This window comes from Prionailurus viverrinus, unplaced genomic scaffold, assembly GCF_022837055.1.
Source record: "Prionailurus viverrinus isolate Anna unplaced genomic scaffold, UM_Priviv_1.0 scaffold_63, whole genome shotgun sequence".
In the NCBI taxonomy this organism is placed as follows: Eukaryota; Metazoa; Chordata; class Mammalia; order Carnivora; family Felidae; genus Prionailurus; species Prionailurus viverrinus.
The window spans coordinates 820,622-845,608 of record NW_025927625.1 but is presented as its reverse complement, the minus strand read 5'-3'; the positions used below and the strand labels follow the sequence as shown (position 1 = coordinate 845,608).

The 24,987-nt window shown below is 51.6% G+C and overlaps 1 protein-coding gene across 1 annotated transcript in view; it reads left to right on the top strand.

Moving 5' to 3' along the window:
• PLEKHG4B (pleckstrin homology and RhoGEF domain containing G4B) overlaps window positions 1-24,724 on the top strand; it is an 80,938-nt gene extending 56,214 nt beyond the window's left edge. The window contains exons 7-21 of the mRNA XM_047848431.1: window positions 2,322-2,408; window positions 4,384-4,500; window positions 4,765-4,863; window positions 5,508-5,650; window positions 6,357-6,495; window positions 9,949-10,694; window positions 13,176-13,428; window positions 15,157-15,246; window positions 15,325-15,555; window positions 16,746-16,916; window positions 17,515-17,695; window positions 18,265-18,372; window positions 18,585-18,845; window positions 21,993-22,129; window positions 24,317-24,724. Of these exons, the coding sequence (XP_047704387.1) occupies window positions 2,322-2,408; window positions 4,384-4,500; window positions 4,765-4,863; window positions 5,508-5,650; window positions 6,357-6,495; window positions 9,949-10,694; window positions 13,176-13,428; window positions 15,157-15,246; window positions 15,325-15,555; window positions 16,746-16,916; window positions 17,515-17,695; window positions 18,265-18,372; window positions 18,585-18,845; window positions 21,993-22,129; window positions 24,317-24,322 (2,769 nt within the window). The 3' untranslated portion in view covers window positions 24,323-24,724. The remainder of the gene's footprint in view (window positions 1-2,321; window positions 2,409-4,383; window positions 4,501-4,764; window positions 4,864-5,507; window positions 5,651-6,356; window positions 6,496-9,948; window positions 10,695-13,175; window positions 13,429-15,156; window positions 15,247-15,324; window positions 15,556-16,745; window positions 16,917-17,514; window positions 17,696-18,264; window positions 18,373-18,584; window positions 18,846-21,992; window positions 22,130-24,316) is intronic.
• Window positions 24,725-24,987: the final 263 nt, after the last annotated feature.

Below are 24,987 nucleotides of genomic sequence, written 5' to 3'. Positions count from 1 at the left end.
GAACCTGGAGAAACTTCTGCTGCATCTGTAACTTTTTATCAGAAGCAAATCTTGTAAGGAACTTCAGGAAGTCAACTTCTCTTCCGTCGTCTGGATGCTGGCATTTGGACTGCCCTGAGGCCTGGAGGCTTCCGGTTGTGGCAGGTGTCGGCCTCCCAGCCCCCTGGCTTTGGCTCAACAACAGCAGGGTTTGTTCTCCGAGTGAGAGGCATGAACATAAGCTCGAGTTTGAGGGTTATGCTTCCATTTTCAATTTCATTTCTGAGTTATATACAGAAGTAGTTAAATTTTCTCACAGAAACTACCTCAAGAAACTATACTTCAGCTTTTTTTTAATTATTAAAGTTCAAATACCATCAGAAGCTTTCCATTTCCAAAAGTAACTAATGATTTCTTCTTTTCTTGGTAGAAGAAAATGCTAACAATTGCTGATTCCTACCCCATCCACAGCACAACTTCTGCAAACTGATACCGACAATTGTCCTAAGGCACTAATTGTGTTCTCACTTCTTGGCAATAGCGACAAATCCTAATAGTAAAAATTCACTCAAGGAGTTATATATGAGAAATATAAAACACTTTGCAAAACTGTTTGTAGTTTTAATTCCTTATAACTGAAAATTGTAGCTAAACTGCGTGAGAGAAATAGAATATGACCATGAAATAAAAAAGCAAGAATATTTTTCTATGGGTTTTTCTATGGCTTATTCACTCAACAAATATTTATGGAATGTCATCCACAAGAAGTCACATAAAAATGTAAATATATAAGATGAATTTGATACAAATAAAAAATATCAGTAATGTCTGAGGCCTATCCAGTCAAAATAGCAGATCAAAATCGGAGATTACAAAAAGTGTAAACTCTGTTTATCACTATGAGAAACTATTAAAAAGTAAAGCTTTGGGGAATATGAGTGAAGGAGCACTATGTACATAAAAGAATTTCATTGCTGAACAATCTGGCCTCAATACAATCTAGCAAACAGGAACGGAAAAGGTTTGTTTAAAGTCATAAACACATCAAAAAAAAAAAAAAACAAGTAAGGTTGGAACAATTGGACATCTCTATGCAAAAGAAGCAAAAATCCTCAACACATACCTCATACAATATAAAAAATTACACGTGGCTCATAGATCTTCATGTACAATCTAAGACTACAAAAGCATCAGAAGGAAACAGGAGAAAATCTTCGTGTCCTTGGTCAGGTAAAGATTTCTTAACTACGACAACACCATGATCCTAAAAGAAAAACAGGGTAAGTTGGACTTCATCAAAATGGAAAACTTTTCCTCAAAAGTCACCATTACTAAAATGAAAATGCAAGCCGCGAGGCAGGAGAAAATGCAAAACAGATCTGATAAAGTTCTGATCTGTATATATCTGGAATATACAAAATCTCCAAACCCAGTAATAAGACAAACAACCCAATGAAATAAGGGCAAAGATTTGAACACACTTCACCAAAGAAGACATATGAATGGGAAATAAGCACATACAAATGTGTTCAATATCAGCAGTCATTGGAGAAACGCAACTTAAAACCAGAATGAGGTAACACACACACACACACACCAAAACTTGGCAATAGCAAGGGCTTGGCATTGCTCATGGAAATGCAAAATGGCACAGGCACTCTGGTTTCTTCAGAAGTTAGACATGCATTTATCATATGACCCAACAATCCTACTGCTAGATATTTACCAAGAGGAATGAAAACTCACAGTCACATGGAGTTTATAGTAGCTTTATTTATGATTGCCACAAACTGGAAATAACCCACATGTCCTCCAGCTGGTGAATGGGTGAATGCATGCTATGGAATACTACTACGCGGTAGAGAGAAATGAACTACTGACATCTACAGCATGGATGCATCTCAGATGCATTGTGGTAAGTGAAAGAAGTCAATACTATATGAATCTACGTATTTGATATCCTAAAAAGACAAACTTATTGAAATAGAAAACAGATCAGTAGCTGCCAGAGGTTGGTGGGCTCAACAAAGGAGATAAGGTAATTTGGGGGACGCTAAACTGTTGTGTATCTTGACTGTGGTGGTAGTTACGTGACTATAAGTTATATCGAAATTCAGAGAACTCTACGTTAAAAGGGTGAATTTTATTATATGTGAATTATAACCAATAAACTTGATTACATTAAAAATTCATAAGAGCAAGTAACTTACATTTAAGGCACAATTACATATTATGCATTCTAGGTACCAAGGAAGAAATAGTACTCACCTAACCTAGACAACTCTATAAACTCAATGAAGTAAAAAATTACAAAGCTAATCAGTATTTCTTTCTTATTTCAGAACACAGCTCCTCCCATAATTCATAGTATTGTGTTCTTGATGAATAAAGAATCAGCATTTAGGCCTGACAAGGATGGAATAATTCAGGTAATAGTTTCAGACCCTCAGCATTAGATATGACTCTGAGTGATGCATACAAGTAAATATTACAGTACCTACATGAGATAAAACAAATGGGAAGCTTCATGTAAGTTGTGACTGCATCCATATAAGAGCCTGAAAACCCATCTGTGATTCCCTAATTATTTGCAGGAGCCGTACAGAGCAAAATATCAGAAAACTTGTGAAAATCTAATTTTTTCTTATCCACCTCATTTGTTTTCCCTCTTCTTTCTTCTTGCTTCTTTCTCTTTTATCTAAAAACTCTTTATTATGCCTTGAAGGGTTTTTTGCTAGGTATGGGATTCTGGCCTGACAGTAGTTTTTTGTTTGTTTTTCCAGCACTTTACAGGTGTCGTTCTGTTGTCTTCCGGCCTCCATAGTTTCTGATGAAAAGTTTGTTGGAATTCAAATAATTGTTCATCTATAGAGTATGTGTCATTTTCCTTTGGTTACTTCCAAGATTTTCTCTTTCTTTTCAGAAAATTGACTATAATGTGATTAGGCATGGTTTTCTTCATATTTATCCTGTTAGGTTGGGTAAACTTGAATTTTTAAATTTATGTCTATCACCAAATGTAGGAAGTTTTCATTCGTTATTTCTTGAAATGTTTTTTCTGCCTCATTCTCTCCTCTTGCTCTAGGATTTCATTTACACATACTGATACTGCCCCATAGGTTTTTGAGAATCTTTTTTTCCCCCAATTTTTTTCTCTCTCTTCTTCAGATCAGATTGTTTCTGTTGATCTGTCTTCAAGGTCACTAACTCCATACTCTATTCACCTCCATTCAGCTGTTAAGCCCATCCAATGAATTTTTAGTTCAGATATTGTATTTTTCATCTATAAAATTTCTGGTAGGTTTTAAAATACATTTTCTCTGTCTCTGCTAAGATTTCCTATCCTCTCATTAATTGCAAGCATTTTTCCTTTATACTATTGAGCATAGTCATAATTGCTACTTTAAAGTCCTTCTTTAATAATTCTAACATCCAGGTCTTTTCTGAGTTGACCTCTGTTGATTGTCATTGCCCTTGAGAACAAGTCACATTTTTTCTGCTTCTTCATACGTCCAGTAATTTTGTGTTGTATTCTGGACATGTGACTATTCTATTGAGTATTGTTCACTATACTGACTCTGGATTCTATTACAAACCTTTAGGATGCTGTTAACTTGGTTGCACTTGAACTGAAAACTGCCCCCTGTGTAGGTCCAGCTCATTTCTTTTTGCCTTCAGCTGCCCAGAGTCTTTCCCATGCATACTTGGTTCAGGGTCAGCCAGAGTCCTGGGTAGGGTTTACATATGACTGGAGCTCCCTTTCCCTGGCTTTCCACCTTGTGGGACTCAATGTCCACATTCCTCCCTAGCTCTATTTTCTGGATCTTCAGGCCAGAAAGATGCCTGTTTTTTATCAGAGCCTTAGTCAATCCAGTCTCAATGTGTTGGCATCCCACCTTCAGGCCAGAGCCATGCAAACAGGGAGCTCGCCCCACACTGATCCCTTCATCCACGTTTCAGTTGCCTTGCTCACTAAGTCTGGCTTTGTTCACCCTCCAGAGCTTTCCAGTGGTTCTTATACTTTGTCTGGAGTCATCTGGGAAGGGCCAACTCTGCCCTCTCAGAGTGACGCATCTCTGATTCCTCACCATCCCTTCCTCCTCTTGCCCATTCCCATCTCCCCTGTTATCTTGCCCTCTCTTTCTTTTTGATTTTTCCATTTTTTGGTCTCAGTTGGAAGCTTTCTATCACTCTCTTTTCTGCCGTTTCCTTTCATTCTCCACACCTTCATTCCTATGCCCAACCACATGCAGCCCATTAATGCCACCAGCAAGGTAGAGTCACTGGATCCTAAACCTGCCTCTCAGCCCTCTTGGTGGTAGTTCTTCCAGGAGTGAGCCATCGCAGTGGTCCTTCCGATGGATGCCTCTGTGGCCATAACCAATAAACACTTCTCCTTGGCAGTGTGAGGTGGTGGGCTCCCTGAAGGCCTTGCACAAACTTGTTGACAGCTCCCAGCTGACCGCAGACCTCGATGGCTCTTTCCCCTACAGCCACAGTGACTGGATCTGCTTCCGTAGGGTAAGGTGCAACTTACAGCCACTGTACCTGCTAGTGTCCTAGGACTTCTCCTCATGCAGATATTTTTACTCACACCTGAAGCAGGTGTCCCCACCCTGAGTGTCACGCCTGTCACAGCTGCCATTCACAGGCTGTTGGACAGCCACACTGTGGCAGGCTTGGGAGTGCCACTGAAGTCCAACCCTGGGTGGGGAGGGTGCTGCACCCCGGTGCATCTGTGGGCACTAACTGTATTATCGTCTCTTACCTCTACCGCCACGGTAGAAGCTGGAGCCCTTTACCACAAACTGTGAGGATGCCATTGTTTTCCTGCAAAATTCAGTCCGATCCCTAAACACCCACAGGACTCTAAGCACAGCACAGGTAGGTTCTCATGTATTTTGCTTTGTTTTATTTTATTTTATTTTATTTTATTTTATTATTTTATTTTATTTCACAGGTAGGCAGGTGGGAACATAGAGGCTTAGCCAAACCCACCATTCTTAGCAGAGATTTTCAAACCCTTTTTGATTTGTAAATCCCTTTCACTTAGCAAAAGATTTCCAAAAAACCCACTTCCTCCCCATTGTGACCAAAAAAATCCCACCATGCCCAGAAGAGAAACAACACCACTATATTTGTTGGTGTGCCGCCGAGACCTGAGTGATTGCTACTGGGACACAGAAGTGGACTGTCCAGAAGGACCTCAACAGCCCAGACACCTGGGGCTGAGATGCCTTGGGGTTTCCAGGGTGTGTGGGTGAGGTCTGTGCATCGCTGTCCAAATGGCCAGGCTCTCCTGCTGCCAAGTTTCCAGCTTCCCTCCTTTCTCCTGCCCCAAGTTTCACCCATCCTTGGGTGAGAGCATCTGGGACTCCGCTGCCTTCCTGCTGGGGCTGGTGTCAAGTGTGGGCACGGCCAGCCCACCCTGCTTTCAGCTTGACTGATAAACAGGGGAGTGCGGGTCACACTCCAACGCTCCTCATGGAGGAGGCGGTTCTATGTATGCTTCTCCCACCCCCGTGCAGGAGGTCACAGACCTAATCAGCCAGCACAAGGAGACAATGAAATGTGTGCTGGAAGACGCACTGCTGGTCGCCCTCCGCTTGGAGGGTGGCACTGTGCTGGCGCGGCTGAGGAGGGAGCAGCACGGTGCCGGCCAAGACTGCCGGTGAGTGTCATGCTGGGGCAGCGCATCCCAGGGGTGACGCCTATCTCTGCCACACGCAGCGTCTCCCAGCTGTTCAAACTTCCTTCCTTTTGGCAGGCACTCTTTGGACGGGAGCCTGTCTACACTTGTATCCTCTAAGGAAAAAGTAGCAGGTTCCTTGGAATGCTCAAGTGGAGGGCAAAACTCATCATAATGGGATTCAGAGATTCAGCAGTCAGAAGTCCTGACCGAATGCTTCTCTGACTCCGTCCTGGGGTGCCACTCGCTCACTTTTCCCTACCCCTACCACCTCGGAGGCACCTGCACTCGTGGCTCCTGGGCTCGTTCCTGTTCCTGCTGTGGCTGTGGACCTCCTTGGGGCATTCTGTTTGTGTCAGATGTGAGGGATGCAAAGAGGGCGGTGTGACTCTTTAACTTGGGGTATGTTTAGCATAGTAACAAGTTTCAAAACTGAAAATTCTGGATCCATTTTTCTTTTTTTTTTAAAGATTTCTTTTTTTTAATGTTTATTTATTTTTGAGAGACAGAGAGAGACAGAACACAAGTGGAGGAGGGGCAGGGAGCGAGGAGGACACAGATTCTGAAGCAGGCTCCAGGCTCTGAGCTGTCAGCACAGCTGTAGGTTGTCACCAACAGCACGTTCGCTGGGTGATTGCCTGTGAACAACTAGTGGTCGCGGGTTGCTCTTTGACACTCTCTCTTCCAGGGATGCCATCGAGGTTGCCTCCAGGCTGTACGATCAAGTAGACGAAGAGGTCCACAAGGTGGTCCTGGCCTCCAACAGGTGTCTGCAGGAGCTGGAGAGGCTACGGGAAGCGAGGGTGCTGCAGGAGGGACAAGGGCAGGTAAGTGCTTTCAGTCAGAGGAACCAAGAGAGAAAAACATTTTGAAACCCTGCACCTGAAATAACCGATGTTAACGTGCAGTGTGTTATAATCCAGACTTTTCTCCGTGTACATATGCATGTAAAAGCTTTTCGGAAGCCTGCACACAGTCTTGCTTAAATCCTTATGCTTTTATCAACCAACCGCTCTTTCCATGTAAGTGAATGTGACACAGGAGCCCACGCACAGCCAGCGGTCAGTGTGAGGCAAGGCCAAGAATGGCTGGAGGCCCATGTGTCCCTTTGGGGCAGTTAGGGTTGGGGGCATGGCCACTGGCAGGGCATCCCCAGGCTGAACCCCCAGCAAGCCCAGTGGCATGTGGAGGCCTCCCGTGGCTCCGGCTCTCCTCTTATACACATCAGTGACTGCATTTTCACACTTCGTGATCATTTGCTGTGGACAGGTTCCTAGGCTTGAGACGGCTGGGTCAGGGCCCACAGTGTGTGAGGTTTGTACACATTTGCCAAACGGTCCTGCAAACAGCCTGCCCAATTTAGATTCTCAGCAGCAGCCTGGAGCACCCCTTCCTCACTGAAGTGAAAAGAAGTGCCTCCTCCTTGTTTGCGTTTGGGTTTTTTATGCTAGAGGTGAACTCTTTCTTCATCTGTTTATTGTTATTTTAACTTATTCTCTAACAAATGGCTTTTCCCTGCACTGGCCAATTCCTGCAGGTCAGAAGTTTTACTACTAGGCATATTACTCACACTGAGCCTCCAATTATGTGGCAGATGTGTCCCCCAGCTTGTCATTGTCCCTCAACTTTGCTTGTGATTGAAATGGCTTTTGCTACCTTAAGGTCACAGAATGACTAACATAGTCCATCATAAGACTTTCATGGTTTGAATTTTCCCAATTACATCTTCCATCCAACCAGAATATTTTTCATGAGGTTGGAGGTGGGATCCCGTCCCTGAGGGGCCTCCGCTCCGTTGATCACTTCCCACTCTTCTGCCCAGGGGCTCTCATACTGCTTGTGTTTGTAAAAACCCAGATTGGACATTTTTCTATATGACTCTGTCCACAAAGAGTGTGTGCTGATCTCTCTTCTCTGCATGTGCATCAGTGTCACTAAATATGGTTATGTGGCCTTGGATCCAGCCCATCACCACGATGGTGAAAACCTCTTCTTGGCCCCCTAACAACCAGGTGTCCTTGGCATTGCTATCTAATGAGAACATGCATGAAAATAAAGTCTTAACCCCCAACGTATTCACTGTTCATGAGTGATCTTGCCACGGGATGCTGTGTGGTGCAGGCAGACCCACCGTCAGCCCCTCCGGCTCCCACAGGCAGCCCCTCAGGGTCCTACTGCCTCCAGCCTGAAGAGGATTCTAGGGTATGGTTAGCATAGTAACAAGTTTCAAAACCGAAAGTTCTGGATTCATTTTTCTTTCTTTCTTTTTTTTAAAGAAGTTTTTTTTGGTTTTTTTTGCATAGTAACAAGTTTAAAAATGGAAAGTTCTGGATCCTTTTAATCTTTCTTTCTCTTTTAAAAAAGATTTCTGTTTTTTGCATAGTAACAAGTTTAAAAACAGAACGTTCTGGATCGTTTTTTCTTTTTTTTTAAAGAAGATTTCTTTTTTTTGCATAGTAACAAGTTTAAAAACGGAAAGTTCTGGATCCTTTTTTCTTTCTTTTTAAAGAAGATTTCTTTTTTTTGCATAGTAACAAGTTTAAAAATGGAAAGTTCTGGATCTTTTTTTCTTTCTTTTTTTTAAAAGAACATTTCCTTTTTCTTTTTTTAGTGTTTATTTTTGAGAGAGAAAGAGAGACAGAGTATGAGCAGGGGAGGGGCAGAGAGAGAGGGAGGGAAACATAGAATCGGAAGCAGGCTCCAGGCTCTGAGCTGTCAGCACAGACCATGAGATCATGACCTGCGCCTGAGACGGCGCTTAACTGACTGAGCCACCCAGGCACCCCTGGATCTATTTTTCAGTGGATCTTAATTTCCATTTATAAACCATGAAAAAGTTACAAATCTGAGCCATGGAGACTTGTGGTCAACCCTCTTCAACCAGAGCATGTCGATTCCCATCCACAGACTGAAGGGAGCGTGTGTGTAAAAGCAGGGGTCACAGATCTTGTGGCGTGGCCTCCGTTGCTATGCAGCTGCTTCTGATTTATTCAAGGTGCACCACTTGTGTGCATCAGGATGGGGTGTGCGGGCTGTCGGAACCAGGTGAGCCAGTGCCTGAGTGGCATCTGCTGCTTCCGGTGTCCCCACGATCACAGAGCTGGACTCCTTCACATGATTAAAAATAAAGCCTTGTTTTTCCTACGTAGATCAAATTGTGGTTTGAAAAAGGAGAGAAATACCAGGCCTCGTGGAGCTGCTCTGTCTTGAGAACACGCAGCAGCAGTGGGGGTACTAGACCTTCCACAACAGGCTGATGGCATGCACACAACAGAGGACACACACGCAAAAGCAGAGTAAGCACCAGGCTCATGCTGGTAGTTTGCTCCTTGGACGACTGCAGTATTGTCAGAAATATTGCAGCTGGTAGAGAACAGCTCCCAAGGCACAGGGAAAGCGACCCTGGACTTGAGAAGGTGGCTGCGCACCGTGTCCAGCTGGGCTGAGCAGAGGGAGGGGGAGCTGGCCGGGGGGCCCACCTCTCTGACTTCTATGAGGCCGTGAGAAGCCCAGCGGAATCACCTCCAGGGAATCTGCATGTGCTGTGGACATTTAGTGAGCACCGTCCCCTGCAGGCCTGAGTGGGTCAAGCTCTGAGACAGCTGGCCAGCATGCCCCGGAACTGCACCCCAGGCTCTCAACCACCACGTGAGGAGTTTATTTACTGTACCAGGCAGAGAGGCAGAACGAACATGTGAACTTTTCTCCACTTACCGGCTCAGCTATAAAAGTCAGAGACCCCCAAACAGTCGCTGCAACACAGCCCATGGCTGAAAATTCACCAGCACCCCAGAATTGCCTGGCTGTTAGGGCTGCCGGGGCCAGAGCCCTCAGGAGCACAGCTCCTTGAGTGGGATCCAAGTGGTCAGGGAAGGCCAGGGCAGGGGTAGGAACTCTGTCCCTCCCACTGCCACGGCCTCTCACACCCGGCAGAAGTGTGGAATCGCTGATTTCATGGTCTGTCCAGCCCTGGCATCCCGGGGCCCTGGGACAACCCCACCTGCTGCTCTTGGGGACTGTGGAGGATTCAGACCCCTTTGAGCTCATGCACAAAATCATCTTGCCTACTCTTGGGCCGAGTCTGGCTAGCAGCTGCCTCTGTGGGCAGAGCGGTCTTCCTCTTGTTCTGACCATCTGGCTCTCCCCGGTGCTTGATATGGAGAACCTGGAGAGCAGAAGGAGCCTGACCTGGGTTCACTTGAGCTGCTCATCAGCTACATGAGTTTGGGTGGGGCCGACAGTGCTCCACTGCCCTGACCAGCACCCTCTTTGCTGTGTAGGTGGATGGGTGGATGCTGCAGTGTCTGGAACACCTGGGTCCCGAGCCGGTCACTGAGTATCCGAAGAGCTGTCACCAGGAGGCCACAGAGCTGACTGCGTGGAGTTTCCCCGGGGCGAGCACGGTGGAGGCAGGCCTGGGCAGCTGGCGGGCACTGCCGCAATGGCACAGCTTGTGGCTGCAGAGCCAGCAGACTCGACTCTGCTTCCAAGGGGCCCTTTCTGGGGCTCCCCCCGACCCTGGGGCCCCACCTCTGAGCCCGAGCCCCCTGCAGTACGAGCTTCCCCAGGGGGCTGAGAGGAGGCACTGTGAGCCTTCTTGGATCCCCCACACTGATCCGGAGGGCCACACTGGGGAGCGTGCCCAGCTGCTGCCCGGCCTCCCTGAACAAGCCGCTCTCTGCAGGCAGGAGGGTGAGCACCCGGCCCCAGACAACGGCCCTGCCTGCTCCTCCGAGCCCATCCAGACACCCACAACCCACCCCAAGAAATATCCCCTGAAGAAAATTATGAGGAAAACACAAAGCTTTGAGATTCCACAGCTTGACGGTGGCCCCCGGGACTCCCCCTGGCCAGGCCACACTGGGGTTTTCATCAGGGGCCTGGAGGTGACCAGCACTGTGGCCTCAGAGAAGCAGCCCCCACCGAGGCCACATGCCGAGAGCCCCCTGGGTACTCGGACCCGGAGTCTGTCCTCTCCCTCCAGGATCCACCCATCCGAGGAGGACAGGAGGAGGCAAGCAGGAAGGTGAGGTGAACGTCCTCCAGCCTTTGGGCCTCGCGGTCAGTGGGGTGCCAGAGAGCTGAAGCCACTAAATGCACTTTCACAAAATAGTAAATCCACAAACATCTCTCCAGGCCCATCTTGTCCTGTCCAGGCAGCACACTTGTGTTCGATTTTAGGCAAGATGTTTTTTACCTCCTGTGTTCAGAACGGTCATTGAAAACTGCTTCCTATTTCGTAGCCCACCTGCTCTCATCATTTGAGGCCAATTATAGAAAATCACAATAAGCAAATCACACCTACAATATGAAGAAATTACCTTAAGAATTACTTTAAAAAAAAAAAAAGCCTTTCAGCGTTGAGGTGAGAAGTATGTGTGTGCTTTTATCCATTGCCCGAATGGAGATGTCTGTATTAACTTGTTAAATGTTTAAGAAGATATTTGTAAAAACATACTTGTTATTCACGGTAGGATTAAAAAGTGGGCAAGAACTGTGCCCCATGCTAAGGGCAGGTAGTGACTCTCACCTGGCACCACGGCCTGCCCCTTGGGTTCTCAGTCCATTTTTATAGTGAGCAGGGTGGGCCACAGGTGGGCTGTCCTAGCCTTCCTTGCTCATTTGGTTGGTGGACGTGTTTCCTCCTCACACAGAGAACACCTCTGACCTGAGACGATCACCAAACACTCTCCTAAAACACACCTCTATGTTTCAGACTCCAGGCGGTTACAGTGCACCTAGTTCAGGGAGGAACCTTAGGTGGAACAGGAAGGTTTCATTTGGGAGCACATGAGGTGGGTTTCCCTGGGGGTTGGAATCCCTGGGAAGGCTCCAGGAAGAACCACTCTCCACCTCCCCTGAGCTCATCTGAAAGCTTTCAGAGGCACAGAATGCCCTCCACTCGCTGAGAGCCCCCCTGGTCACCTGCAGTGGACGTCCTCGGTCTGGAGGGGACAGGTTTGGGAAGCCATCCTGCCTTTGCCCCTGGGGACAGGTACCCTCTTCCACCTTACATGATCCACGGACCCACCAACCCAAGGTTCGGTAGCAGATTCCACGGCACACCAGAGACGGAGCACTTCCTCCTCGGGCAGGAGAGAACATTTAACCCTATCTCCCATGAAAACCCTGGCCCTTCTGCCAGTTGTCCAGATACAGTTCCTGTCACTTGGTCCATTTCCCCACATCTTTCTAACCATTATTTCCTAGAGAGTCAATTTCCAATTAACTTGTTCCAAACCCCCAGACCGTCCTAGTTTTGTTTCTGAGTATTTAAGGGTGCTTATACTGGGCAAATGTTGACAGGTGGTGTGCTGTGGGTACCGGGGCCTTGGGTTGGCTGGGGGCACCTCCAGGCCACATGTCCCAGCAGTACCACGAGGTCTGCGTGCTCCCAAGCAGCCAGCACGTGCTGCCCCCTGAGAAACAATAGGTATTTGTAAATCTGTTATGTGAGTGTGATAAGGAACAAGCACGCCAGCTGCAAATGGGGTGCATTCGGCAGCATTTCTGACCACAGGTGTCCTTCCTATCATTGGTTGCTTTTCATTGTTTTCCATTTAAAAAAAACAACAAGTAAATACAAGTAATGGCGAAAAAAGACCTACCAGCCCCCATTAGTATTATCGAGATTGAGTAATGTAGGGAGGTTGCTGGCAGAATGCTGTCAAACAGGGGTAAGACTTTTGTGCCTCATTACTAGCAGGGTGGGGCTCCCAGTTCACCAGCTCTTCTCGGTGCCTCCAGAAGTGCTGTGTGCAGCAGAGACATGGCCCCTGCTTGGACCACACCAGCAGGAGCCCAGGGAACCCTCTGCATGGCAGGGAAGAGACAGCCTCCCCACTGCTGCCCTCCTTTGCTCCGTCCTGGGCCCACCCGCTCCGCATCTTCTACTCCAGCAGCTTCTCCTCGGCCTCTGGGTCAGACGTTTCTACAGCATAAAGCTGAGTTTTCAGAAATCCCTTCTGGTAGGTTAGCAGTCCGTGTGCATCAGAAACCCTCTTCTCATGAATCCTCACCACAGCCTTCTATGCAGTGTTCAGATCTCCCTACTCCCAGAGCTCTCCATGCGGAGGGTGCCAGAATCAAGCCATCTGTGAATGAGAAACCTCACAACTCTGGGTTGGAGTTAGGGGGCCTGGGAATCTCTCCTTTTCACTTTCCGAAAGGATCTTTTGTCCCAAAAGGCCGTGATCAATAATACAGAAATGTTTCGTGCAACCAGTTTGTTTCTAATCACATCCCTGCCCGTTTTTCTCATCTCATTCGTCACGTCAAAGGAGCAGCTCCAGGGAACAGAGCACACTTGACAGCATTCGTTGCTGAACAGAAAACTTAATCACAAAGGTTCTCCTGCCCGCGAATAGTCATGTTCATTCCTCTGGGTTTGCAGAGCATTCTGTTGCTGTGTGAGGCAGCAACAGCGCGGACGAAGGTTCTCTCGAGGCCTGGAGTAAAGCTGTGACCCGTGCACAGCTGAGTGGCCACCTGCTTCTCTGTCTTCCAGCAGCCGACTGCAGCACATAATGGCCGAGATGGTTTCCACAGAGAGGGAGTATGTCAGGTCCTTAGGATATGTCATCGACAACTATTTTCCAGAAATGGAAAGGACAGACCTGCCTCAGGACCTTCGAGGGAAGCGCAGCATGATCTTTGGGAATCTGGAGAAGCTCTATGACTTCCACCGCCAGCATTTCCTCGCAGAGCTGGAGCGCTGCCAGCCCTGCCCCTTGGCAGCGGGCCGCGGGTTCCTGAGACACGTGAGTCCCTCCCTCCTGGGTGCTGACACCAGTGTGGTAGACCGAGGTGCTATCAGCCCAGGTCGCCCTTGGAGAGGCTGGGTCTGGTGACGCCCACGTTTCGGATCGTTTGGATCTGTCTGCAGACCAGACATAGGAAATGTGTCACTAATAGTATGTAAGACTTGCCAATAAACAGATGACCAAAATAGACAAGACGCTTGCGGGTCTGATCATACTGGATATTTTGCTCCGTGTCCCCTGAAGGCACCCTTGGCTCCCCCAAACCGTATGACACTGGGGGCTTCACCTGCATCATCACCCCTAATTCTGTCGAAAGCCCCACTTGTCACTTAAGGTAATTGGCCAACAGCACCTCCCCCAGCTTGCTTCCTGTACTTAGGAGCCCACCTGGTCCCCCTGCAGGTGGAGCCCGGGCCAGCCCAGGGAGCTCTGAGCCAGTCCAGTCGGACTTTTGACAGAGGTTCATGGAGTGTGCACGTTAACTCGAGAAAGGCTGCTCTCTCCTCGATAAGTGTCCTCAGCAATGAATATGGGATGTCTCCCTATCTGCGTCTTTAATAAAATTCTTAATTCACTCTGAAAAGAAAATGCTTTCACCAAATTACCAAGTAGTGTTCTAGGTACTGGGGACCTAGTGGCATCTGTGTTGTGGGCAGATGAGACACTGACCTCAGCGTTATTATGTAAATTACCACAACAGAAATGTCCAAGGATGAAAGAAATCCCATGTGGCATCTTGTTTTAAAATTTAAGCTCAAATTAGTTAGCATACCTTGTAGTCTTGGCTTCAGGAATAAACCCTGCTTACCCGTCACTTACATACGACACCCAGTGCTCATCCCAATAAGCTCCCTCCTTAATGCCCATCGCCCATCTAGCCCATCCCCCACCCACCTACCTCCAAAATACCTCTCTGTATTTAAGAGCCTCTAATGGTTTGCCTCCCTCTCTTTTTATCTTATTTTTCCTTCTCTTCCCCTATGTTCATCCAGTGTGTTTCTTAAATTCCACATATGAGTGAAATCATGTATCTGTCTTTCTGTGACTGACTTATTTCACTTAGCATAATACCATCTAGTTCCATCCACGTTGTTGCAAATGGCAAGGTTTCATTCTTTTTGATGGCTGAGTAGCATTCCATTGTGTATATATACCATATCTTCTTTGTCCATTCATCAGTCAGGTGACATTTGGGCTCTTTCCATAACTTTGGCTACTGTTGATAATGGTGCTGTAAACGTTGGGGTGCATGTGCCCCTTCGCACCCGCACTCCCATTTCCTTCGGATAAACACCTAGTAGTGTAATTGCTGGGTCGTAGGATAGTTCTATTTTTAATTCAGCTATTTCTAAGAAGGTGCTTTTAGCTGTAAGGTGAACTCTGTGTCGTTTTATATTATTGACAACGGTGAGAATTTTACCGGTTAGCACAACTTTGGTTCTTGACCATTAAATGAACAAAGGCTCTCCATGCCCCTTCCCAGGCCAGCCTCATGAGGACTCCCTCTCCCTCTTCCCCCAAACCCTATATGGTAAAGACCGATTCTAGAACTCTGGCCCCGAGCCGAGCAGGCCCTGCAGGCTGGGAAGCCTAGAAGATTGTAGTGCAGCACCGAGGCTCCTTCTGTCACGCCCACAGGGGGACTGAACACGGAGGGTGAGGAGAGAGGCATAGACTCTGACCCCAGCCCCCGACTCAGATGCATGGTGCCCTCCCCTTTTGCAGGAGGAACAGTTTGGCATGTACGCGCTTTACAGCAAGAACAAGCCCCGGTCAGACGCTCTGCTCTGCAGCCACGGCAACGCCTTCTTCAAGGTCGCCCCCCCCAACCCCGCGAGCCGCGCCGCCCCCCCCCCGGCCCTGGGGCTGACCCTCTCACCCTGGCCCTTGCAGGACAAGCAGCGGGAGCTGGGAGACAAGATGAACTTGGCCTCCTACCTGCTGAAGCCCGTGCAGCGTATGGGCAAGTACGCACTGCTTCTCCAGGACCTGGCCAGGGAGGCCAGCTGCTGCCCTGCCTGGGAGCAGGAGCTGGGCGAGCTCCGGGCTGCCGAGGGTGTGGTCCGCTTCCAGCTGCGCCATGGCAACGACCTGTTGGCGATGGATGCGGTCCGAGGCTGTGATGTAAGTGCCCTGAGGCCCTGATGGGCTCTCATGAGTTCAGGAAAGATGTGGCCTGGTATCAGAACACATACGCTTTCCTTTGGGGAAGTCTCCCGAAGCTTGAGAACTCTCAAGGGGCTGGCAGGTGAGGGGAGCAGAGAGCGGCTTCCCGTCCAGGTGACTGGAGCAGCAGCTGCAGGGTGTGAATGGCAGGCCATCTGTTTATTAGGGCTCCTTGAGGACAACTGGATGCATGAAAATGTGGGCCATCAGGCTTGGGGCAAGCCAACATTGGCTCATCCCATGTTGCCAACCTCTCTGCTGGAGTGCTGAGGGCCGGCATCCATGCCCCACCCCACCACAGTAGCATGGTAGGACCAGCATAGGCAGAAGAGGAGCCCTTTCTCTGGCAGAGCCCCTTATGTCTGACATTCAGAGGGACAGCCCCAGAATTCCCAGTACAAAGTGAAAATGTGGGTACCCTGCTTAAAAACAGCACTAAGAGTTTCACGAGCAATATTCTGAGCACGGGCCCTTCTGGCCACCATGATGCAGCACATCCCCCAGGCCACCACCCATATGGATGTCCTCCCCCACTGCCAACTCTGGGCACCTGCAAGGTGAGCTGGCCTGTGCGTGGGCTTGGCTAGGGATGTGCCCACGTCCTGCCCTGCCTCTTCAGCCACGCAGACTAGCAGGAGCCCCGACCCTGAGGGTTTGGCACCAGTCACAATGTGTGGGTTTTTCCCCCACACATCCGAGCAATTCTCAGATACCAGCTGGATGTCCTATAATTCAACTCAATGCTGACACCATCTGCCTGGACATAGCATGAGACCCCCACAGGTGAAGGGCTCCCCTTCCTGTGGCAAAGGTCAGAACCCAGAAAAGCAGTATACTTATGACCTCACCAGTGTACCGTAAAGGGCACAACTCAGGAACAGCCAGATGGAAGAGAGGCACAGGGCCAGGTGCATGGAAACGGGTACAGAGCTTCTGTGCCCCCTCTGAGCGTCTCACCTCTTCACCAAGCAGTAAGCTCTCAAAGCCTGTCCTTTGGGGTTGTATGGAGGCCTCGTTATAGGACTCATTGATTGAGTCACTGGCCATTGGTGATCAATTTCACCTCTAGCCCCTCTCCCCTCTCCGGAGGCCGAGGTGGGGCCAGGTCAGGTCCCACTGTCCCTGAGGGAGGCTGGTTCCATCTGCAGGTAAATCTGAAGGAGCAGGGGCAGCTGAGATGCCAGGACGAGTTTATCGTCTGCTGTGGAAGGAAAAAGTATCTGAGGCACGTCTTCCTCTTTGAAGACCTCATCCTGTTTAGCAAGACCAAAAAGGTGGACGGAGGCTACGACACCTACATGTACAAACAGTCCTTCAAGGTAACACGCCTGCCTCTCACCGGACGCCGCTGGGTGTCAGGTCCTGGTCTGCTGGGTGTGAGCAGGGACATGTGCTATCTGTTGTTTTCTGTGATTCTGTGTCTGGGCTTCGAAAGCCTCAGACCTTCAAAAACTGCAAGGAGACACTTGTCCTTTATAGTTCCATGTACTGGTTCAGTGGCTGGAAAAAGTCTCCTCAATCGGTAACTCCATTTCAGATTTTGGCATGTCTATAGGTGTGGCCCTCACCTGACTGAGCTTCTGAGCCCCTGAGAGGGTCCCACAACCACAATGCCTTACCTGCCCATGCCAAGGAGCATATCAGAGAGGGTTCTGTAGTCCCATCCGGTGTGGCAACCACAGAACCTTCTAGTCCGGCCTTCCTTTCTCCAGTGGGGGAACTGAGGCCCCAAGAGGGAGCCATTGCACATGATTGGAACCCAGTTCATCCAGTGGGCCCCGGGCCTGCCTCATCCCTACCATTTGATGTCTGGGTGAAGAGACTCCCAACACTGAGGTGCTGGGGTCAGTCAGCCAGGGAGTGGTCAGTTGGATCAATGGTTGCTGATGCGGCTGCCACTCACTGCTTGTGGTGCAGACAGCCGAGATTGGGATGACGGAGAACGTCGGAGACAGTGGCTTGAGGTTTGAGATCTGGTTCCGCAGACGGCGGAAATCCCAGGACACCTACATTCTCCAGGCCAGCTCTGCAGAGGTCAAGACAGCCTGGACCCACATGATAGGGCAGATCCTGTGGCGGCAGGCTCTGCGGAACAGAGGTGGGCAAAAAAGGGCTATCGAGAGCCAGCTCTGTGTTTAGGGGTCTGGCCTTGGAGTAGAGGTTTGGGGCCAGGGGTTAGGGGCTAAGTTCAGGCCAGGGGCATGGGGTCAGGGGTTGGGGTCAGGGGTTAGGGGGTTGGACCTGGGTAGGTGCTTGGGGCCAGTTTGGGCCAGGTGGCCCTTGGAGAGCCCTAGGCCCAGATGGCCCCTGGGAGGCCCCCTCCGTCAGCACCATTTATGTGGAAGTGGCTGGATCCTTCCATCAGCACACAAACACGTATTTCCCCTTTACTCATGTATAAACAAGACCCCTGTCCCCACACCACGGCAATTCCAGAGATGTCCTGACAAAGCACCATGCCCTCCTGGATGATAGGACACTGTTGTCTCCCTGAAGGTGAGGGACCTCTTCTGTAAGGCCCTATGCTCCATGTGCCAGGACCCCACCTAGGTTTCTGCCCCGACATGCTCCTGGTCTGGATTGATGGTGTTGGGTGCAGAGCATCAACAGGTGTGGTATCAAAGCCAAGCCACTGCTTGGAAAATGTCCTACCTGCTTCTGTTTTAGAGCTCAGAATGCAGGAAATGGTGTCAATGGGGATGAGCACCAAACCGTTCGTGGACATCCAGCCCAGCGATGCAGCCATAAGTGATCGGGCCGTCAAGAAGGGGGCAGGTAATGTGGCCTCAGCCCTCACTCTCACTCTGTTCCACCGACTCAGACTCAGGTCCTGGCGCTCACTGTGGGCCCCAAGGGCCAGCACAGTGGGCTGGACATGACTGCAGTGAGAGGGACCTCGTCAGTTTTCAGATGGCCATTTCATTCTCGAGTCTGGACCACGCTTTTGGAGCCAAAACCAGACCCACCTGCTTTCTGTCCCCTTCCAGAGTCATGGACGCGAGCACCCATGGCCGTGCCCCCCTGTGACCACGCCACCTCCTTTAAGAGGCCACACTCTACCATCTCAGACAGCAGCACCTCCTCCTCTGGCAGCCAGTCCTCCTCTGCCCTGGGGCCACCGGGCCCGCATGCCACTGCCAGCCCAGCCCTGCGGAGCTCCGCCTCCTGCCCCTGGCCTTACGACATGCGCACCTGCTTCGAGGAGGAGGATGAGCTGGAGCAGGAGACCGGGAGCCAGCCTTCCACGAGTGAGTGTACTTAGCACTGGAGCCTGCACGCCCCGGCCTCCGACAGCCGGTCCTGGGCGGGGGGGGGGGGGGGGGGGGCAGTTCACGGGCTCATTTATCTCCCTTGCTCCTATGTACTTCCAAAAGTTTTCAAACGCATTCTGATTTTTCTTTATAAAGAAAAATTTGTTAAAAAAACAAACACCAAAACTTTTACTTCCACCCAAAATGAGGTAATAAGGGACAGACCTAAAACAAGCAAGCAGACAAAAACGAGACGAAACAAACCCTAAACAGACAAAAGATGTGAATCAAGATTTTGAGACATAGGACATCCAGCACCACAGGTCGTGACCTGAGAGGCAGGAATGTGATGTCGCACATTCCTGTGATTGGTCCGATTTCTGCCCTGAGAGGGGCTCAGTGAGGGGAGCCTCGGACCCCCAGTGGAGGAGGACAGACCAGGGGAGCCCCATGCAGTGTGAGCCCTCTAGGGTCTGGGCCCTGCAGAGCGCTGGTCAGCACCGCGCCTGAGGAGGCCGCCCAGGCCTGAACCTCTGGGGGACTAAAGAGCCTCCCACGGCACAGACAGCAGCAGCCCCCTCCCGGGGCGGCTGCAGGTCCTTGGAAGGGCTCGCTCAGGGGAGGGGGTTGGGCTGACACTGCTGCTGCTGAGCGGCCAGCGCGTCACGGATGGAAGACGTTTGCCGGTAACCTCACTGCATCCCACAGCAAACCTCAAGGAGGTTTATAGGGCCACAGAAACATCCAGCAGCCAGCAGGGTAGACTCACACTGTCCCGTACCAGGCCTGCAACGATGTAGGAGACAGACCGTAACAAGGGCAGTAATCAATCAGGCAACGTCAGCTGGAACTGACGTGACCGTTAGAATCACCGGTCCTGGTGGTCACACCGTCATCCTGTGTCTCTGCTGTCCACCACATTAAGTCACAACAGGGAAGATAGGGTGGACTAAGCTTAGCAGGATAAGCGGCCACAAGGCCCGAGGTGAACATGTCACTGGGTGGGGTTGCCAGAAAGTAAGACTTGGCAGAAGAAAAGGTTAGTGATGTAGCGGTAGAAACTGTCCAAAATGACACAGAGAATCAAGGAAAAAGAGCAGTGAGCTGTGTGACAACTTCGAGCAGCCTGACAAACACGTACCAGCGTCCCCAAAGTGGAGGGACGACAAAACTCTGAGGGAACAATGGCTGAATATTTCCCTGACTTGATGAAGGGTGTAAACCCAAGGTCCCAAGAAGACCCCTGAACCCCAAGCACACAGAACGCGCGTTGTAAACTGCGGAAACCCAGTGACGACAGACATCTTGAAAGCAGCCAGGGGAGCCGGCGTGTTCTGTGCCGAGGGACTTCTCACGGCGGACAACACGTTGGGCTGGCATTGTCTGACAACCATCGGGTTCAACGTGACAGATGTGTCTTTCAGGAATAGTGAAACAAAGCGAAACAACATGCTCGTGCATATGAAAAGCTGTAACTGCTCCTTACCAGCAGACTCCAAGGAGAAGGGCAGTGACACGGGGGGGACAAAGGCTGAAGAAAGGAGGGCTCTTCTATTTAAGTCTCTGTAAGAGGCAGTGGCTGTTTGAAGAGCACAGTGTCAAGAGAACACGGGGTTAACACGCCGAGCCACGGTGTATGTGTGCATAGAACGGATGGAGATGTGGCGGTTCTCAGCTGTGTGGTTCCATATGATTGCTGAGGTGTGTAATACCACCAGGGACAGATTGTAAGTCGTTAGGTGTGCATTCTAACCCCAAATGACCCCTAATATAACAAAGCAAAGATTTGCAGCTAATATACCAACGGCTGAAATAAAATGGAACCCTAAGAAAAGCTCAATCCGAAAGAATGTAGAAAGAGAAGGCGAACAGAAAGACTAACGAGAAAATAGACGGAGGCTCAGCATACCCGTGACCACAGGAGTATGCAGGGGCACAAGCAGCCTTCTGTGACTGACACACGTGTGCTGTGCAGACCGTGTCCCTGCTGTCGGGCCTCACAGCCACCCACACTGGTCCCCCCCTTGTCCGACGGCGCACGGAGAGGCCTGCCTTCTGAGAGCGCCGGCCTGCACGTGGAGGGGTGGGTGTGTTGGCTGGGCCCGCGGTGGTTGGTTTTTCGTCTCCTGTGTGTGGGGAATCACCACACACATGGTGCGGAGGGTCACAGGTGTCTGGTTTTCCAGAGAAATCCTTCCCACAGCCCCAGTGAGGCCCTTCCTCGGCGACACTGCCTGGGACACACGTCCTCCCAAGCCCCCTTTGTGCCACCGTGACGACACCTCCGAGGGCACCGCTGACCACAAAGCCGTGTCTGCCCCGAGGGAGGCATCGTGCCTGAAGTCTGCTGGGGGTGCCCAGGTGTGCCAGGTGCCCCGCGCCTGCTCAGAACAGCAGCAGCCACCTTCGTCGGGCCTGTGCCCTGGGCGGGCCCACAGGGAGCGTGGCTGGGGGTGCGCCCACGTCGCCAGCCCACAGCCACTGCGGTTGCCTGGTGCCGCCCTCCCTGGCTCCCACGTGGGCTGGTGCATCTCCCAGTGAAGCCCAGGTCTGGAGGTGGGGCTCTCTCTTCTCCTGCGATGTAAGACTCGGGCAAGAGTCTGTGCGGGAGGGCTCTGCCCAGCCATCGTCAGCTCCGTGCAGAAATGGCCCTGTGGTCCCCACGCAGAAGTGTGTGGGAAAGCCCACACCGGCCACACGGAGGTTGTGCCCGTGCAGCAGGGCCATGGCCGTGGCTCCGCCTGTGGTGATACAGTTGGGGCCCCCAGCAGCCCTTTAGGGCCGAGCCCTCATCCTGTCCTATTTATTTAAGCCGTGTGGCCCTTCTTGGGCCTCATTTTTTATTTTTCCCCTTTGACTGATGTGAGCCAGAGGCGTCCCGCTGGTGGAGAGGTCACCTGAGCACCTCCCTCCCAGTCTTCTCTGATTTCAGAAAAGCAGGGTCAGGAGACACTTGCTCATAAGGGTGTCCGCTTGCTCCGGCAGCACGGTCCCATCTGATGTGACCCAGCCTCACAGTCGTCCCGTCATAACTCTGCGTGCATAACACATGCCTCACTCTCTATTTACGCGCTTCAGGGGGCCCTGAGTGCTGCGTGCAAAGGCAAGGGGGCCAGCCACCCCTAACCCAGCCCCTCTTTGCAGTGACTGAGTGCACGTCGTTGGGGGCCGGTGGCCTCAGGCTCCCGGGGCTGTTCTCTGAGGAGGGGCCCCAGAGCGCCTGCCCTGCTGTCCCCAGGAAGGGCTCGCAGCAGCAGCTCCACAGCCAGTTCACCACAACCGTGAGTACCCTCTCCTGAGACCTCCCTGTGAGAGGCCTGCCAGGCATGCTGAGGACCTGCCTGGGGACCCTGCTGGTGGGGCTTCCTGCTCAAGGGTTGGCCGCTCTTTGTCCTAGTCAGCAGGGGCGCCAGGCTATTGTTGGCAGCACAGGAGAGCCCAGACGCCGCTCAGGATGTACACACAGGCACATCCCCCCTGAGAGGGCGGGACTGGGGTGACCAGGGCAAGAAGTGGGGGCGCCACTCAGAGCCCTTCTCAACCAACCTTCACCCAGCCCCGGGTCATACACCTATCGACTGCAGGAAGCACCATCCTGGTTCTGGGAGAACCCCCATTCCCCCCCGACTCATGGGAGCCGTCCCCCAGTTCTTGGGAGACACCCCCATTCCCCCACTCTGTGAGAGCCATCCTCGAGTTCTGGAGAGACACCCCCATTCCCCCACTCTTTGAGAGCCATCCCCCAGTTCTGGGGAGACACCTCCATTCCCCCCACTCTGTGAGAACCGTCCCCCAGTTCTGGGGAGACACCCCCATCCCCCACTCTTTGAGAGCCATCCCCAGTTCTGGGGAGACACCTCCATTCCCCCCACTCTGTGAGAACTGTCCCCCAGTTCTGGGGAGACACCCCCATTCCCCCACTCTGTGAGAGCCGTCCTCGAGTTCTGGAGAGACACCCCCATTCCCCCCACACTGTGAGAACCGTCCCCCAGTTCTGGGGAGACACCCCCATTCCCCCACTCTGTGAGAGCCGTCCCCCAGTTCTGGGGAGACACCCCCATCCCCCCATCCCCCCACTCTGTGAGAGCCATCCCCCAGTTCTGGGGAGACACCCCCATCCCCCCACTCTGTGAGAGCCATCCCCCAGTTCTGGGGAGACACCCCCATCCCCCCCATTCCCCCACTCTTTGAGAGCCGTCCCCAAGTCTGAGGGTATGCTGAGCCAAGAGTGTATGGAAGACAGGCCTTTGGCCCATGCGCCCTAGATTGCTGGTGATCACCAGTGACCTGGGCTCTCATCAGTGATTGCCTCCCCTTCTGACAGTGGTTTGACTGGCAGACAAAACAGGCCCTAGGTGTGGGGCTGTCCCGGCTTCCCCTGAAGTAATGGGAGGGTTCTCTCATCCACTGTCACCTTAAGATGCTGGACACGCCACCACCAGCCAGGGAGCCTGGGTGTCTCCGCCTTGTTCCATATGCTCCCACACACAGTCACGTGGCTGGACATTAACAGCCCCCCGGGAGGAGCACCCTGGCCAACGAGGCTGCTCCCCTGTTACCTCTGTTCCTGGACCAACCTCCCTGGGACCTCACTGCCTGTACCCCCAGGAACCACATGTCAAAGAGGGTGGCGTGGGGCTATTTCTGAGAGCTCAGGCATTCCTCCAAGAGGAAAGGGCCCGCAGACCCAGGCCCAGAGGCCTGGCCACAGAAGCCGATGGGGACCACTCCCACCTGCCCCAACCCCCGGACACCCCTTTGGAGTAGCTGCTGGGGAACCTGGCACCCTGCCCTTCTGAGAACTGGGTTCCTCCCCAACACCCACTCATATAGCCCGTGCCCTGAGCCTTGCCAGGGGTTGGTGCTCTGAGGCACGTGCACTCACACGTTCTGGGATCAGAACAGCAAACACAGAACGGACACATTTCAGGGTCAGAGTGTTTTGACTTCCAAATGCATCGTGATGCCAGCCGAGGTGGTCACCCTGTAGGTTCTGTCTGGACCCAGACCCAGGGACGAATCCACCACAAGGGTACCCAGCCTTGCCCTGACCTCGCCAGTGCTGGCCCCAAGTGCTTTTTTTTTTTTTTTAATGTTTACTTATTTATTTTTTGAGAGAGAGAAAGCACAATCGGGAGAGGCAGAGAGAAGGGGAGAGAGAATCCCAAGCAGGCTCCACACTGTCAGCACAGAGACTGATGTGGGGCTCGAACTCACAAACCATGAGATCACGCCCTGAGCCAGAACCAAGAGTCAGTCGCTTAACCGACCAAGCCCCCCCAGGGGCCCCTCAAGTGCTTCTTAAAAATGGATGTGTGTCCATGAGTCTGAGAACACCTTGCAGGGTATGAGGCCTCACGCAGCACCTCCCAGACAAGGACTCTGTGCTGTCCACGCCTCGGGCACCAAGCAGCTGGATTGGGGGGAGGCCTGTGGGGTATGAGTAACCACCCTCATTCTTTCCACAGCTGTGAGGTATTTGGATGAGACTCAGCCCAGGGAGAATCCCCGTCAGAGGGTGCAGAGGACCCTCGACCCAGATCTGTGCCTGAGGTCTGGGAATGAGGCGCTCATGCTGGGAGCTCCTGATGCACCCCTACCGCAGCTGCTGGCCACCCCCACCCTCAGCACACCATGGGCCCTGCCTGCCTGGCCATCACCTGGCCTCCCTCCACTCCTTCTGGGGCTCCTCAACCCCAGTCCACAGGCTCAGAGGGCTAGCCGGCCCAGATCTCCACCCCCGCACTGCTCTGAACTCCCCCGTGCTCCGAGGGCTGTGCCAAGGTTGGGGTGGAAACACACGGACCCCTGGTTCCGTTGGGGAGGTCCAAGCAGGCTTGGGGTGTCTCAGAGCAAGGTGGGCCCTCTGCAACCCTGTTTCCTGCAGTTCCAGGCCACACAGGCCCATGGGCGACAGTCCCCGGGAGTAGCCCTCAGTGGGATGTGTCCCAGACACAGAGGGTGCCTCTGAGTATAATTGGAATGTTGGTTCTCTTTCCTTTTTAACAAGGCATGTGTAGACAGTGGGGCTGCCGGTCACCACCTGTGGGCCTGGGTCCCAGGTTGGGATGAGGGCACAGCAACTAGGCCTGAGGTCTGGGGTGTAGAGAGCACCCCAAGAGGACCACCCCTCTCCAAA